This window comes from Theropithecus gelada, chromosome 18, assembly GCF_003255815.1.
Source record: "Theropithecus gelada isolate Dixy chromosome 18, Tgel_1.0, whole genome shotgun sequence".
Taxonomy (NCBI): Eukaryota; Metazoa; Chordata; class Mammalia; order Primates; family Cercopithecidae; genus Theropithecus; species Theropithecus gelada.
In genome coordinates this window covers 39,015,649-39,031,209 of record NC_037686.1, presented here as the reverse complement: position 1 = coordinate 39,031,209, position 15,561 = coordinate 39,015,649, and the positions used below count along the sequence as shown (strand labels likewise).

General features: G+C 38.3%; 1 protein-coding gene across 7 annotated transcripts in view; it reads left to right on the top strand.

Moving 5' to 3' along the window:
• The window catches only part of PIAS2 (protein inhibitor of activated STAT 2), a 108,044-nt gene that overhangs the window by 28,356 nt on the left and 64,127 nt on the right, over positions 1-15,561 (top strand). For all 7 annotated transcript variants that reach the window (XM_025365434.1, XM_025365435.1, XM_025365436.1 and 4 more), the window contains one exon: positions 1,099-1,573. In XM_025365434.1, coding sequence (XP_025221219.1) covers positions 1,099-1,573 — 475 coding nt within the window. The remainder of the gene's footprint in view (positions 1-1,098; positions 1,574-15,561) is intronic.

The following is a 15,561-nucleotide window of genomic DNA, read 5'->3' as shown; positions in this document are numbered from 1 at the left end:
ACATTTCCACTATACTGATGAGACAAGCAGGTTGAAAAGGAATCCTAAGTGACTGTGGAGTGTGTAGCACGGGCTGGGTTGGAGGAGTGATGAGGGTGGGATGGGACACCAAACCACAGGTAGGTCTCCTGGGTACGTTTCTGACAGGGCTTTGGTCAGCTCCAGGTGTTCTTCCTCTTTCTTGCTAGATGGTGCATGTGTGGTATCTGACCCAAGTGTGATTTGCCTCTGAGTTCAGAATTGACTGGAAATCACTAAGTAGGTGGATTCCTGAGGCTGCAAGGGGTTAAAAATATTCATTAAGTTTTGCTGAAAAAATAGAAGGTGTGATGTGAAGCTGAAACTGCTTATAACCTTTGTTTTACACCCAAGCACAAGCCAGTAGAGTAGCGTGGAGGAAATGTTGCCCTTTAAGATTGATGACTGCTCATTTCCTTGCTCTTCAAAGGTCTTTTTGTCATTTGGATACCCAGCTGGGAATTTCAATCGTTTTAGAAGTTTGACTGACTGCTAAATAAGATGTATGTGATTTTTAGCTTTAATATTTTTAAAAATATCTTTATGATGTTGTTTGTTCCTTAATGTTTGAGTTGGGGTAAAAAATTCATTGCATTTTGGATCAGAGTTCTGACTTGATTTTTATAGATTTACTACTCAGCATCAAAAGTTATACATCTAACATTGTGATTTTTCATTGGTGATAATTCTGTAACAAACATTACACATTACATTGCATATTGAGAGGGGTTGGTTTTGAAAATGAGTATATTCATTGGTGATAGATTTTATAATCATAAAGCAAATATCTGTTTACATTAGAGCATAATCAGATAATGAAGTGGTTAGTAGAAAACAATAGACTATAGATTACAAAATTAAGATCTCGTACAACAAAATATAATTAACACCGTAACTTGAATGTAATTTTTACGGGATTATCTTATGAATGGTAATGATTCTAAGTGGTATGTGAAATACTGTTACTAGCACATGCCAGTTGATAGAATGCTGGAAAAATCACATTTTACATTATATTTTAGATAGGATTTTTGTATGCTTGAGGGTGACTTGGCTCATGTTTTTTTTCTTTCCTTTTAGAATATGGTTTCTAGTTTTAGGGTTTCTGAACTACAAGTATTACTAGGCTTTGCTGGACGGAATAAAAGTGGACGCAAGCATGACCTCCTGATGAGGGCGCTGCATTTATTGAAGAGCGGCTGCAGCCCTGCGGTTCAGATTAAAATCCGAGAATTGTATAGACGCCGATATCCACGAACTCTTGAAGGACTTTCTGATTTATCCACAATCAAATCATCGGTTTTCAGTTTGGATGGTAGCTCATCACCTGTAGAACCTGACTTGGCCGTGGCTGGAATCCACTCTTTGCCTTCCACTTCAGTTACACCTCACTCACCATCCTCTCCTGTTGGTTCTGTGCTGCTTCAAGATACTAAGCCCACATTTGAGATGCAGCAGCCATCTCCCCCAATTCCTCCTGTCCATCCTGATGTGCAGTTAAAAAATCTGCCCTTTTATGATGTCCTTGATGTTCTCATCAAGCCCACAAGTTTAGGTAAGTGTTAGAGAATTCAGTTTCTTCTGAACAAGAGAGTAAATGAAATGAGAGACCTTCAACTATTGATTAATGATGTACTGTTAATATAATAAAATTGAGACATCAATGCCCAATGTTTGAATATACAGATAAAAATTCTGCAACCATGACTGAAATCTAACAAAAAATTTATTTCATATCATTTGAGCTTTCTTCTTTTCCAGTTCTTTTATTGTGGTAAAATACACATAATATAAAATCTATCATCTTCATCATTTTAAAGTGTACAGTTGAGTGGTGTTAAATATGTTGGTAATGTTGTGCAGCCATCACTGCCATCCATCTCCAGAACTCTTTTCATCTTCTGAAACTGAAACTCTGTACCCATTAAACAATAGCTTTCCTTTCCTCTCCTCCCACTAGCCCCTGGCAGTTACTATTCTGCTTCCACTGTCTGTGATTTTGACTATTCCAAGTACCTCATATCATTGGAATCATACAGTATTTCTCTTGTGACTGGCTTATTTCACTAAACTTAATGTCCTCAAGGTTCTAACATGCCGTAGTTTATGTTAGAATTTTCTGCCCTTTAAAGGCTAAATAATACGATAGTATACATTTTTAAAGAAAAATAGTAATCTTTTACTCACTTCACCCCTCAGTCTCACTTTCAAGAGGCAACAACCTTAATTATTTTAGCCGTTTCTTCTGGTTTTACTTCTGTATTTCTGTGTTATAGGATACCACATTTTGCTTATCCATTGATGGACACTTGGGTTGCTTCCACATCTTAGCTATTGTGAATAATTCTGTGGACATGAGTATACAAGTATCTCTTTGAGAACCTGCTTTTCAATTCTTCTGGCTGTATACCCACAAGTGGAATTGCTGGATCACATGGTCATTCTGTTTTTAGTATTTTGAGGTATCACTGTACTGTTTTCCATGGCAGCTGCACCATTTTACATTCTCTTCAACAGTGCACAAGGGTTCCAATTTCTCCACATCCTTAACAACACTTTTATTTTCCTTTTTTTTTTTTTTTTTTTAAATAGTGGCCATTCTAATGAGTGTCAGGTGGTATCTTATTGTAGCTATGATTTGCATTTCTGTAAAGATGGTGATGTTGTACATTTTCATGTGCTTTTTGGCCATTTATGTATCTTTCAAGAAATGTATAGGCAAGTCTCTGGCCCATTTTTGAATTGGTTTGTTTTATTGTTGTTGAGTTTTAGGAGTTCTTTATATATTATGGATATAATCCCTTATCAGATATATGAATTTGCAAATATTTTCTCCCATTCTGTGGCTTGCTGTTTTTACTCTGTTGATAGTGTCTTTTGATGTACAACTTAAAATTTTTTCATGAAATTCCAATTTGTTTATTTTTTATTGTTGTTTCCAATGCCTTTGGTGTCATATCCAAGAAATCATTGCTAAACTTCATGCTGTGAAGGTTTTGCCCTGTGTTTTCCTCTAAGAGTTTTATAGTTTTAGGTCTTACATTTAAGCCTGATCTCTTTTGAGTTAATTTTTGTATATAGTATTAGGTGAGTGTCCAGCTTTGTTCTTTTGTTTGTGGATATCCAGTTTTTCCCCACCATTTGTTGAAAAGCCTGTCTTTTCCCTCACTTGTCAAAAAGTATTTGTGTATGTGAAGTTTTATTTCCAGGTTAGCTGTTCCAAGGTCCCCAACCCTCAGGCCATGGACTGGCACCAGTCCACAGCCTGTTAGAAACCAGGTCGCACAGCAGGAGGTGAGCAGCAGGAGGTGAACAGCAGGAGAACGAGCATTACAGCCTGGGCTCCACCTCCTGTCAGATCAGCAGCGGCATTAAATTCTCATAGGTTCAGGAACCCAATCGTGAACTGTTTGTGTAAGGGATCTAAATTGCATGCTCCTTATGAGAATCTAATGCCTTATGATCTGAGGTGAAACAGTTTCATCCAGAAACCATTTCCCTGGTCTGTGGGAAAACTGTCTGCCATGAAACTGGTCCTGGTGCCAAAAAGGTTTTGGACTGTTGATTTATTCCACTGGTCTAGATGTCTGCCTTTATGCCAATACCACAATTTTGATTACAGTAGCTATGTAATATGTCTTGGAATCAGGAAGAGTGAGTTCTCCAGCTTTAATTATTTTGTAAGATTGTTTTGGTTGTTTGGGACCCTGGAGATTCCACATGAATTTTAGAATGAGTTTTTCTGTTTCTGAGGAATTGCAGTGAATCTGTAAATTGGTTTGGGTGATATTGATATCTTAGCAATATTAAGTCTTTCTTTTCCCACACAGACTGATGGGGAAAAAAAAGTTAAGTCTTCCAGTACATGAAAATGAGCTGTGTTTCTATTTATTTATGTGTTCTTTAATATCTTTCAGTAATGTTTTGTAGTTTTTATTGTACAGGTTTTCATTTTCTTGGTTAATTTTGAAATATTTTTCTTTTTGATGCTATTGTAAAAACTGCATAATTTCCTTTTCATCGTATTTATTATTAGTTTATAAAAATGCAATTGATTTTTGCATGTTGACTTTGTATTTTGCTACTTTACTGAATTCATTTATTCTAACATGTTTTTTGTGTGGAATCTTTAAGGTTTACTGTGTTTAAGAGCCTACCATCTGTGAACAGGAATAATTTCACTTCTTTCTTTTCTGTTTGTATGCCTTTTATTTCCTTTTCTTTCTTAGTTGCTCTGGCTGGAACTTACCTCAAGCATTCTTATGGTGTAGAACTCAGGTGGCTTCTCTGTGAATGGGAATAGACACGTCTTATTTATTGATACTGATTTTGTGTTTTGATACTTTTCATATTTTTATAAGGGGATTTATTTTCCATTTAATGTAGCTTTTAAACTGATTTTCTAAGAAATAAACCTTTTATATTTAATTTTATTTCTAAAGTGGCACAGGGAGTTTGACATGTGTTTTTTTAGCTTTTATTTAATGCCCATCAATTGCTTACAATGTGACTAATAAATTTTTGCTTTGCTGTGTTATAATTCTTACTGCCTAATGAAATTATTTACAGATATATTTGGATTTCTTTATGAAATAAATGGGGAAGTAATATTTCATAGTCGATCTGGAAGATTATTTTCTTTTCTTTCTTGGGAAAACCCTTTTTATTTTCAGTCATGTGAAAACTCTTAAACGTATCAGTGTGCTTTTTCCCTTTCTTACAGGATTGTACTGCAGTCTGTCTTGGTTAAGTCAGAAGGTCGTGAGGGGTAGAGCTAGTAAATGGGTTAGTATGGCCTGACTAGGGGCAGGCAAGGTGGCTATTTTTTTTTTTTTTTTTTCAGTTTTTTGCTTTTTGCTTTATTTGTGTTTTAGCAAAACTGGTGATCCAAGCAAGTGGAGTATTGCATTTTATCTCTTTATTACATTCACTTTGAAATAAGGATTGAGTGTTTGTTCACATTTTATTATTTGTACAAAGTCCTGTGAGTAGAATTATTGGATCAAGTAATAAGAACATTTTAGACTCTTGAAAACATATTGCCAAATTATTTTAGTGCCAGTTTAAATTCTACAAGCAAAGTGAGATAATGCCTGTCGTATCTCATTACTTTTTGCCTTTATTGGGTGCTATTAAAAACAGATCTTTGTGATTTTTAGATGAAAACTTGTATCTTGCTTAAATTCTTATTTTTTTTTTTAATTTTTTATTATTTATTTATTTATTTATTTTTTTGAGACAAAGTCTTGTTCTGTCGCCCAGGCTGAAGGGCATTGGCGCCGTCTCAGCTCACTGCAGCCTCCACTTTCCAGGTTCAAGCAGTTCTCCCGATCAGCCTCCTGAGTAGCTGAGGCTGCAGGCATGTGCCACCACACCCAGTTAATTTTGTATTTTTAGTAGAGATGGGGTTTCACCATGTTGGCCAGACTGGTCTCGAACTCTTGACCTCAGGTGATCCACCCGCCTTGGCCTCCCAAGGTGCTGGGATTACAGGCATGAGCCACCATACCTGGCCAACAAGAGCAAGTATTTTAAATGCTTATTACCCAGTTGTCTGTCTTTTATGATTTTACTTTCATCTTTAGCCTTGTTTTTAAAGAGTTGATTTATCTAGTTAAAATATTTCCGTAATTTGTTTTGTAATTCCTCCTTTATCATGGTATTTGGACAGTATCATGCACAATATTGTGGCTCATTTATATGTTCTGCCCCAGCAGTTATTGTAAATTTATTACTTAAAAAAATTTTTTTTCCTTATTTATGTTGAAGGACTAGCAAATTTATTACTTTCTATTATTCTGAGAAAGATTCAGACTAGTGATATGCTTAAGTAGCCCTACTTCATGAGGCCCCTCAGGAATATGGCTAAGCACAGGACAGAGAGGATAAGAGGGTCTGTAGGGTAGTGGTTACAGTGGAATGTGTTTTAGAGACATGGACAGAAGACTGGGGACTAAGTGAAGATGCTTGCAGTAGGCTTTTGCACCGTGGTACTCCAAGAGGGAGACACGGGAGAGGCCTTGTCCTTTTCTCTTTCCTTGCCTTCCTACTTTGTTCACAAATAGAAATAGAAATTTTCTTACTTTGCTCTGTTCATCACAGAGTTTCTCTTTTATTAACCTCAGTAAAATTAAATAGTATGATCATTATAAATTTACTAAAATAAAACTTTTCATATTTGGTGTTCAAAACTATCTCATTTGGCTTAGATAAAATAATGCCAGAGATGTTTTGTTTTGAAGAGTAACTAAACTCCCTGCATTTTGCTTATAGCTTCAGCTAGAATGCCAGAAATACACGTAGCCTCATGGCTTATACACTTTCTACCCTTTTACTAAAAACTAATAATGTTTTTCAGGAATCCTACCTATCACTGTGTTTTTGTTTTTGTTTTTGTTTTTGTTTTGTTTTTTTTTGAGATGGAGTCTCTCTCTGCCGCCCAGGCTGGAGTGCAGTGGCACGATCTTGGCTCACTGCAAGCTCTGCCTTGCAGGTTCACGCCATTCTCCTGCCTCAGCCTCCCAAGTAACTGGGACTACAGGCGCCCGCCACCATGCCTGGCTAATTTTTTGTATTTTTAGTAGAGATGGGGTTTCACCATATTAGCCGGGATTGTCTCGATCTCCTGACCTCGTAATGCACCCGCCTCGGCCTCCCAAACTGCTGGGATTATTACAGGCGTGAGTCACCGCGCCCGTCCCCTATCACTGTCTTTATAAACGTTGCCTTATCTTGTCTTCCCAAAAGAGAAAAAAAGTGATTTTCGTAAGGTATAATCTTAAGATGTCAGATTGATGAAACAATTGGATATAATAAATTATCTCATAGACTTTAGGTAGAAAGTTAAAATGTCAGTAAAATACCATATAGTTTGCCAAATAAAAGTGGAAAAAATTTAATCATTTCTCATGATGACCTTTAATTGAATATTTTTAGAGCCACAGCATCTAGGGCAATGGAATTGCTTTCAGAAGTTGGTTAATTTTTGAATGATTAGGTTTTATGATGAAACTACTTAAAACAATAAAAGTTTAGTGAATATCACATATGTAGAATAATGCTATGGAGAAACTTGTTTACTTTTGGGAACTGAGAATTAAAAATCGGCAGAAGTCAAAAGAGATACAGTCATGTCTATGTATCAGACCACATATTCCTGATGTTCTAAGGCAAGGCTGTGTATTTTAATTTATACACAGTTGATTAAATGATTTCTAAGCCATCAACATATTGTTGAGTAGAAATTAGTTAACAAGGGAGAGACTGGAAGAGCTATGGTAGGAAAAACAGACATGAGGTCAAAAATGTCATTCCAGAACTTCTTGGGATTTTGAAACCAGTAGCCCTATGTCAAAAAACTGTAATGACTATGTGCCTTTTTTTTTTTTTTTTTGGAGATGGACTCTTGCACTGTCACCTGGGCTGGAGTGCAGTGGCTTGATCTTGGCTCGCTGCAACCTCTGCCTCCCAAATTCAAGCAATTCTCCTTACCTCATCCTCTCAAGTAGCTGGGATTACAGGCACCCGCCACCACGCCCAGCTATTTTTTTTGTATTTTTAGTGGAGACAGGGTTTCACTATGTTGCCCAGACTCATCTCGAACTCTTGACCTCATGATCTGCCCGTCTTAGCCTCCCAGACTGCTGGGATTACTGGCATGAGCCACTGCCCGTGGCCCATAATGAGTATATTCTATTTAAGATACATTAGTATATAATTTTGCAGCTTGGGATTATTTCTATTCAAAAGGATTGATATAAAAAATTTTTTATCACTTGAAGTGAAAAATTGTGGTTTCTTGAAAACATGAGTGTATACAATAATACTAAACAAAGTACTCTGTAGCTAAGGTTCTACTGTTAACAAAATGGATAATCCCCTAATCTAAAAACAAACTAGCAAAAATCTCCATTTTCTTTCCTTAATTAACTATCCTGATGTGCTCTCATGGGCAGTCTTGTTTTCCTCTTCAATTTTTTAAGGTTTTTTTGTTTTGTTTTGTTTTGTTTTATTTTGTTTTTTGAGACAGAGAGTTGCTCTTGTTGCCCAGGCTGGAGTGCAATGGCACGGTCTCGGCTCACCGCAACCTCTGCCTCCCGGGTTCAAGCGATTCTCCTGCCTCAGCCTCCCGAGTAGCTGGGATTACAGGCATGTGCCACCACGCCTGGCTAATTTTTGTATTTTTAGTGGAGACAGGGTTTCACCATGTTGGCCAGGCTGGTTTCTTCTCTTTCATTTAAAAACCTTTTCCAACTGCACAGAGTCTGGTTGAGGGAGTGGGGACACTGTTCTGTTTGTAGTATCTGTGAATAGTATTCCCTAGAGTTTTGCACCATGACAATCTTTCTTAACAGTATTTCCTGAAAATTTATTACAGCAGATTTATTGTAGTAGTTCTATTATCTTACAGATGTACCATAACTTACCCAGTACTTTTTTGATGTACATCTTCAATGGCTTTCACTGTTTAAATTATTCATTCAGAAGTGTTTTTGTGTATAGCATGTATCAGGCACTGTTCTTGCAGTTTTACAGTCATTGCAGCTATGAACAACTTTTGCATATATTTCTGAATACTTACACATATATATAAAGGATAAATGCCCGGATGTGAAGTTGTTGGGTCAAAATATGAATATTTAATATTTTGATATTCACCTTTAGAGAGAAATTCGACAGTAGCTTCCACAGCATTGCACCAATTTGTACTCCATTTGGTTGTGTGGAGGTACTGTTTTCCCTGTACCCTCATCAGCATTGAATTGTTGGTCTTTTAATTTTTGCTAATCTGAAAGGTGAAAAATTAATGAGGATCAATCTGTTTTTATCCTTAAATTCCTGAACATTAGGACACACTTGTTAAACTTCTGGATATGATTAAACAGGATTCAAATGATATGCACATTAATGTTAAGCCATTAAAATAGAATATTCTAATTTACTTTATATATTATTTGTATTAACTCAGTTAACACGTATATAATAAGGACTTAATTTGGATATGGCTAGGTAGTCTTCCCCCTCTCCACTGAGACAGAGTCTCGTTCTGTTGCCCAGGCTGCAGTGCAGTGGTGGGATCTTGGCTCACTGCAACCTCCGCCTTCTCGGTTCAAGCGATTATCCTGCCTCAGCCTCCCGAGTAGCTGGGATTACAGGCATGTGCCACTAAGCCCAGCTAATTTTTGTCTTCTTAGTAGAGACAGGGTTTCACCATGTTGGCCAGGCTAGTCTCGAACTCTTGACCTCATGATCCGCCCGCCTTGAACTCCCAAAGTGCTGGGATTACAGGCGTGAGCCACCGTGCCCAGCAGTTATGTAGTCTTAATTGTGGAGAAGCCAGAAGTGTGAGATAGGCTTTAAGGTGTTTGTTACCCGGTTAGGGAGGTAATGTTCACATTCAAAATAAGTAGCAAGTAGATACGTGTTTGCATGATAAAGCACTATCAGTTGTACATCTAAAGGTCAGTTACTGCATTGGCCTAATGAATGGAGAATTCAGTCAAGGCTGCTTTTAGTGAGACTTGAGGGAGCTTTGAGGGATGAATGCACCTACTTTGGATTGGCAGAGTTTATAGGAGAAGAAATGCCAAGAAAGGGGAGAACTGTGAGTGGTCACAGAAATAGAAAATAAAATGGTTTATTTTAGAAATAAATAGAATAAAATACAATTGCATCTATATAGCAATATTCAATTGTTTACAAATACAGTGTTCACTGAACACTGCTTTAAATTATAATCCCATTACATCAAAATTTTTCTAATTTAATCAGATTTAATTATTTAATCAGAATAAAATAGAAAATAAAGTGGTACACACCCACAGGTAAAGTAAGCCCTTTGAACCGAGGAAGCCCTGGAGGAGGCTTAAGGAAATGTAGCTTTGCTAGGAAAGAGCCTGGGGTCGCTCAGAGATCGGAGGCTGGTAAGTGTTTTTGGGCAGAGGAAGGGGGTTGAAAGTGATAAGGTGGACTGACTCCACACTGGTGGGAGTCTGGCAGGAGTTGGGGCTGCTGTTTCATTTGTAGAAGGTTATAATAGGCTTTCAGTAGGGTGGTGGTAGTGAAAATGGAGAGGAAGCATCACTGGTGATTATTAATAAAATGATAACTTCTGTATAGATAAATCACCTACAAATAACTAAGGTTTGCTGTGTTCTATTTAAATCTGGTTAAATTCGAAAAACTTTGGTGTATATAATGGGATTATAATTTAAAGCAGTGTTCAGTGAAAACTGTGTTTGTAAACAGTTGAATATTGCTATATAGATGCAGTTGTAAAGTGTTTCTTGAAAGCATTGTGTGTGCCTGTTAGTTCCAACATGTTAAGAAACATGTTATCAAAAATGAGCTAGTTTGCTAATATAGAAGAGAGCCTATATTGACTTTATATATTTCTTCTGTTACAACTGTATGATAATGTTCTTTTTGTGTATTTTTATTTCTACATATTTGAGGGTCAGCCCCTCTTTATTTTTAAACAAATTTAAATTTTTTGTCCCAAGTTTTAAAAATTATTTTTTACTTTTTTGGTAGACGGGGGTCTCACTGTTGCCCAGGCTGGAGTGCAGCGGTTATTCACAGGCATGATTATTGTGCGCTGCATCCTTAAACTCTTGGCCTCAAGTGAACCTCCTGCCTCAGCCTCCTGAGTAGCTGGGACTATAGGTGTGTGTCCCTGTAGATGTGTGTCACTGTGCCCTGCCCTGCCCAGTTGTGTTGTTTTGTTTTGTTTTGTTGAGACAGGGTCTCTCTGTCTCTCACCCAGGCAGGGTACAGTTGTGAGATCACAGCTCACTGTAGCCTAACCTGTGCTGAAGTGATCCTCCCAAGTAGCTGGGACCACAGGTGTGCACCACCATAGCCAGCTAATTTTGACATTTTTTTCGTAGAGACCAGGTCTTGCCATGTTCCCTAGGCTGGTCTCGAACTCCTGCGCTCAAGTGATCATCCCTTCTCAGCCTTCCAAAGTGCTAGGATTATAGGCATGAACCATCGTGCCCATTCCCAATTTTTTTTTTTTTTTACTGTGGTAAAGTACATACTGTCTTGACCATTTTAAAATCCAGTGGCATGAAGTATATATTAATATTGTGCAACCATCCCTGCCATCTATCTCTAGAACCCTTTTCATCTTGCAAAACTGAAACTCTATACCCATTTAACAGTAATTCACTATTCCCTCTTCCCCAGCTCCTGGCAACCACCATCCTGCTTTCTAAGATTCTGACTACTCTAGATTTCTCATATAAGTAGAATCATACTTATATGTCTTCTTATTTGATTTACATGTCATATTATTTGTCTTCTTCTGACTGGCTTATTTCACTAAATGTAATGTCCTCAAGGTTTGTCCATGTTATGTCAGTTTTTTTTTTCCTTTTTAAGGCATAGTAATATTCTATTGTATGTGTATACCATGTTTTATTCATTTATTCTCCAATGGACACTTGGGTTGCTTCCACATTTTAGGTATTGTGAATGATACTGCTATGACTGTGGGTATACAAACCTCTTCAAGATTCTGTTTTTTAATTCTTATGAGTATATACCCAGAAGTGGAGTATGTGATCATATGGTAATTCTATTTTTAATTATTTGAGGAACCACTAAACTGTTTTCCACAGCAGCTGCACCATTTTACATTCCCCACCAGCAGTGCACAGGGGTTCCAGTTTCTCCCTGTCCTCAGCACTTTTTTTTTTTTTTGATAGTGGCCATCCTAATGGGTGTGAGGTGGCATCGCATTGTAGTTTTGATTTGCATTTCTCTAACGATTAGTGGTGTTGAGCATGTTTTCATGTGCATATTTGCCATTTGTATGTACTTGGAGAAATGTCTGTCCAAGTCCTTTGTCCCTTTTTGAACTGAGTTGTTTTCAGTTGTTGAGTTTTAGAAGTCCTGCTCCTACCCTACCCCCTTTTATTTTAGTGCAGCATTGCAGTGGTAGAAGACATTCTTTTGTTGGTGATGATACAGTAGCTGGTAGGTGATGAGAACCAGATAGCTCAGGACCTTAGGAAATGCAGAGTAATTAAACCGATTCATTCATTGTTACTTTATGAATTATTTTACTGTTCGATTGGCTAGACTGAGCCATTTTAATCCACAAAGCTACCTATAAAACCTCTTGGTTTATCTTTTCCCTGTGTTAGCCATATTATGAGCCCCTATTAACTTGGGCAGTAACTGCTAGGAAGCATTCTTGTTTTTATTTTTGTTTTGTTTTTTATAAACGGAGTCTTGCTCTGGTCACCCAGGCTGGAGTGCGGTAGTGTGATCTCGGCTCACTGCAAACTCCACCTCCTGGGTTGTAGTGATTCTGCTACCTCAGTCTCCTGAGTAGCTGGGCTTACAGGCATGGGCCACCATATCTGACTAATTTTGTATTTTTAGTAGAGACGGGGTTTCGCTATGTTGGCTAGGCTGGTCCAAACTCCTGACGTCAGGTGATCCTCCCACCTTGACCTTCCAAAGTGCTGGGATTACAGGAGTGACCCGCTGCACCTAGCCTAGGAAGCATTTTTACTGAAATATAAACCAGTTTATTAAAAGGTGTCAATATAGTACTTGCAGGGGGTGATGGTGGGGGATGACTTGGCAGGTTTTATATTAAGTATATTTAACATTTAGGCGCATTAAAATATTAATTTTTGACCTAAATATCTTATCAAGATAAAGTCATTGTTACGAAATAGGTAACAAAATATATCTGTTGAACTGCTTGTTTTTTTCCTGAAATTTTGGTATCTTTTAAAAAGCATAGACTTTTGATGAGGACTTCCAGAAGTGAAAATATATTACATGTGTAGTATCTTAACTGTTTCCAGAATGCCTTCACATGTTACTGCATTGAGTCCACAAAACAATCTTAAGGCAGGTGAGAAAAGTGTTACTCCGATTTGAAATGAGGAGTAGAGAGACTTGTAAATTTCCTAAATAACTTGGATAGTAACCAGTAGGGGTAAGGCTAGGATATAGGACTGTTACATTCTGGTCTAGTTAAGTTTAAAAATTTATAAAGAGGGAAAAAGGATCCATAGATTTAGAGCAGTCATAACTATTATATCATACTAGTAGCCTACTCATTTAGTAATTATAAATTAAATGAATCTGAATATATTTGGAATTGATAAGATTATGCCAAAATTCATGAAATTGTGGCATTATTTCATTTACTGTTGCTATATAATATACTCTTCCAAAACATAGTGGTGAAAGCAGGTATTTTATTATGCTTCTTAGAAACAAGAACTTGGAGTCACAAGGAAAATGAGCACGCAAACGAAGGATTTCTCAGCAAGGCAAATTTACTTCTGCAAAAGGATGCTGCTTGCACATCTGGCCACTGCGAGAGCACACCAAACAAAGGAGGGAAGGGGTTTTTATCCCTAACACGGTTAATCCCTGGTTCTGTGTCCTGTCCCCATTAGCTGGAGTCAGACCGCACAATCTACACTGACCCAATTGGCTGCTGTTTAAAATTGAATATGGCTAATTAGGTGGGAAGGGAGAGGCTGTTTGTTACAGTACAAGGCATGTTTGGGCATGTCAGGGTGTGGCAAAGGCGGGAAGGGTAGTTCTGATGGGGAGAGCTGTTTCTGTGGTAGGGGCAGTTTACAGAATAGGTAGCCAGGAGTGAAGAGGATGCTTTCCAAATAAGGAAGAGATGTCAGTTACAGATTGGGACTGGCGGGAGAAGTTGTTAACAGAGCAGATAGTTTAGGAGAAGAGACAAGGAAGTTGATCTCGAGAACAAAGAAAAAGGAAGTCACAAATTAAACCTTTGAAGAGCAACTTAACCGTACTTGACAGTTATCTTCTTTTGATTTTTATATTTCTTCCTCTTCAAATATTTTTAACATTTCTTGACTCTGTTGTTCTGTCTGGTTTTCTAAAAGTAAGAGCTTATCTGAATAAGGTGGTGGGGGGATTGAAAAAGGTTTTAGTGAGAGTTGTTTCAATAAGCCTTTGTGCTAGGCTTTGGGCACAGGGTATGATATAACATCCTACAAGAATAAGCACACCTATTACAATGGCAAAAGAAGTAAGGATTGAGGACATAAATCCTTTCCATTTGCCGAACCAGTTTTCCATTAAATTAGTGAAGGGGGCCGGGCGCTGTGGTTCATGCCTGTAATCCCAGCACTTTGGGAGGCCGAGGCAGGCAGATCACGAGGTCAGGAGATTGAGACCATCCTGGCTAACATGGTGAAACCCCGCTCTACTAAAAATACAAAAAAAAAAAAATTAGCTGGGCTTGGTGGCAGTCGCCTGTAGTCCCAGCTACTCAGGAGGCTGAGGCAGGAGAATAGCGTGAACCCGGGAGGCACAGCTTGCAGTGAACCGAGATAGCACCACTGCACTCCAGGCTGGGCAACAGAGCAAGACTCCGTCACAAAAAAAAAAAAAAAAAAAATGAGTGAAGGGATCGTTTATTCCTGAATTTTTAGCTAGTTCATTGGATAAAGCAGTAAGACTTTGTAATGCTTTTGTTATGGTTCCATCAGGAGCAGTATTATTAGGTATAAAAGCACAACTTTGAGTTCCAATGATGATGCAAACTCCACCTTTCTCTGCTAGTGTCATGTCTAATGCTATTCTATTTTCCCAAGCCATTTGGCTGGTGTTTAGCTATCCCTTTAATAGCATCTCTAGTACAGTTAACAAATCGTTGCTGGTTGTAATAGATGTAATTTATCCAATCTACATTTTTATTTACAGTTAACCACCAGAATAGTATGGACTCAAACCCTGTACTATCTGATTTTACACCTTAAATTCATCTGGCACTCCTCTCGGGACTCATGTGGCATCTATGTTAACATGAGAGTCAAAGGACCCATGAGGGCCATTTCTTGTTTTATGATGCTTTGTCTTTATCCTTTTTGGTTGTTGAAATTCTAGGGTGAACGGGATGGCCAATTGGATCAGAGCACAAGTGCCACTCTAGTTACTTGGCAGAGTGTCCAGTAATGGTCTGCCACAATACCACCATACATTCACTTGGGGATGGATCAGGGCAGACTGATGGGTCAGCTCTCGGAATGGCTTAAGCTCACTGCATCTCTTTAGGTCTCCAAGAAATGCTAAGTTTTCTCTTTGTTGTGAGAGACATGAGGTAAAATTGACATGGGGAGACAGAAGCTGAATGGCCCTCAGGGGCTGACCCATAGGGTGCCGAACTTAGGGAATAGCCGAGAGAGAGCTCGGCATAACTCATTACCCCAGGCTGTGGGGCATTGGAAGAGAGCTACCTTACAGTTCATGCCTGGTCGGCTGCAGGACCATCCGAGTGGAAAGGGGATAATCTGGGCCTCTGGCCTGCGGTGCGCACAAGCATAACAATCTCTTTTGTTTAGAGTGCGGATGGAATATTTAATCCATTTCAGCCAGGTATTTGCGTGTTTGTATCCCGTCTCTAGAGCTATAGTCTGCCTTAAGTCTTTTACCTCCACAGCCGTTACCTTAGTTGGGTGGTTCTGGAGATGGGAGGAGAATGCTGGGCATGATATGTTTGGGGAAAGTGTTAGATCCCATACATTC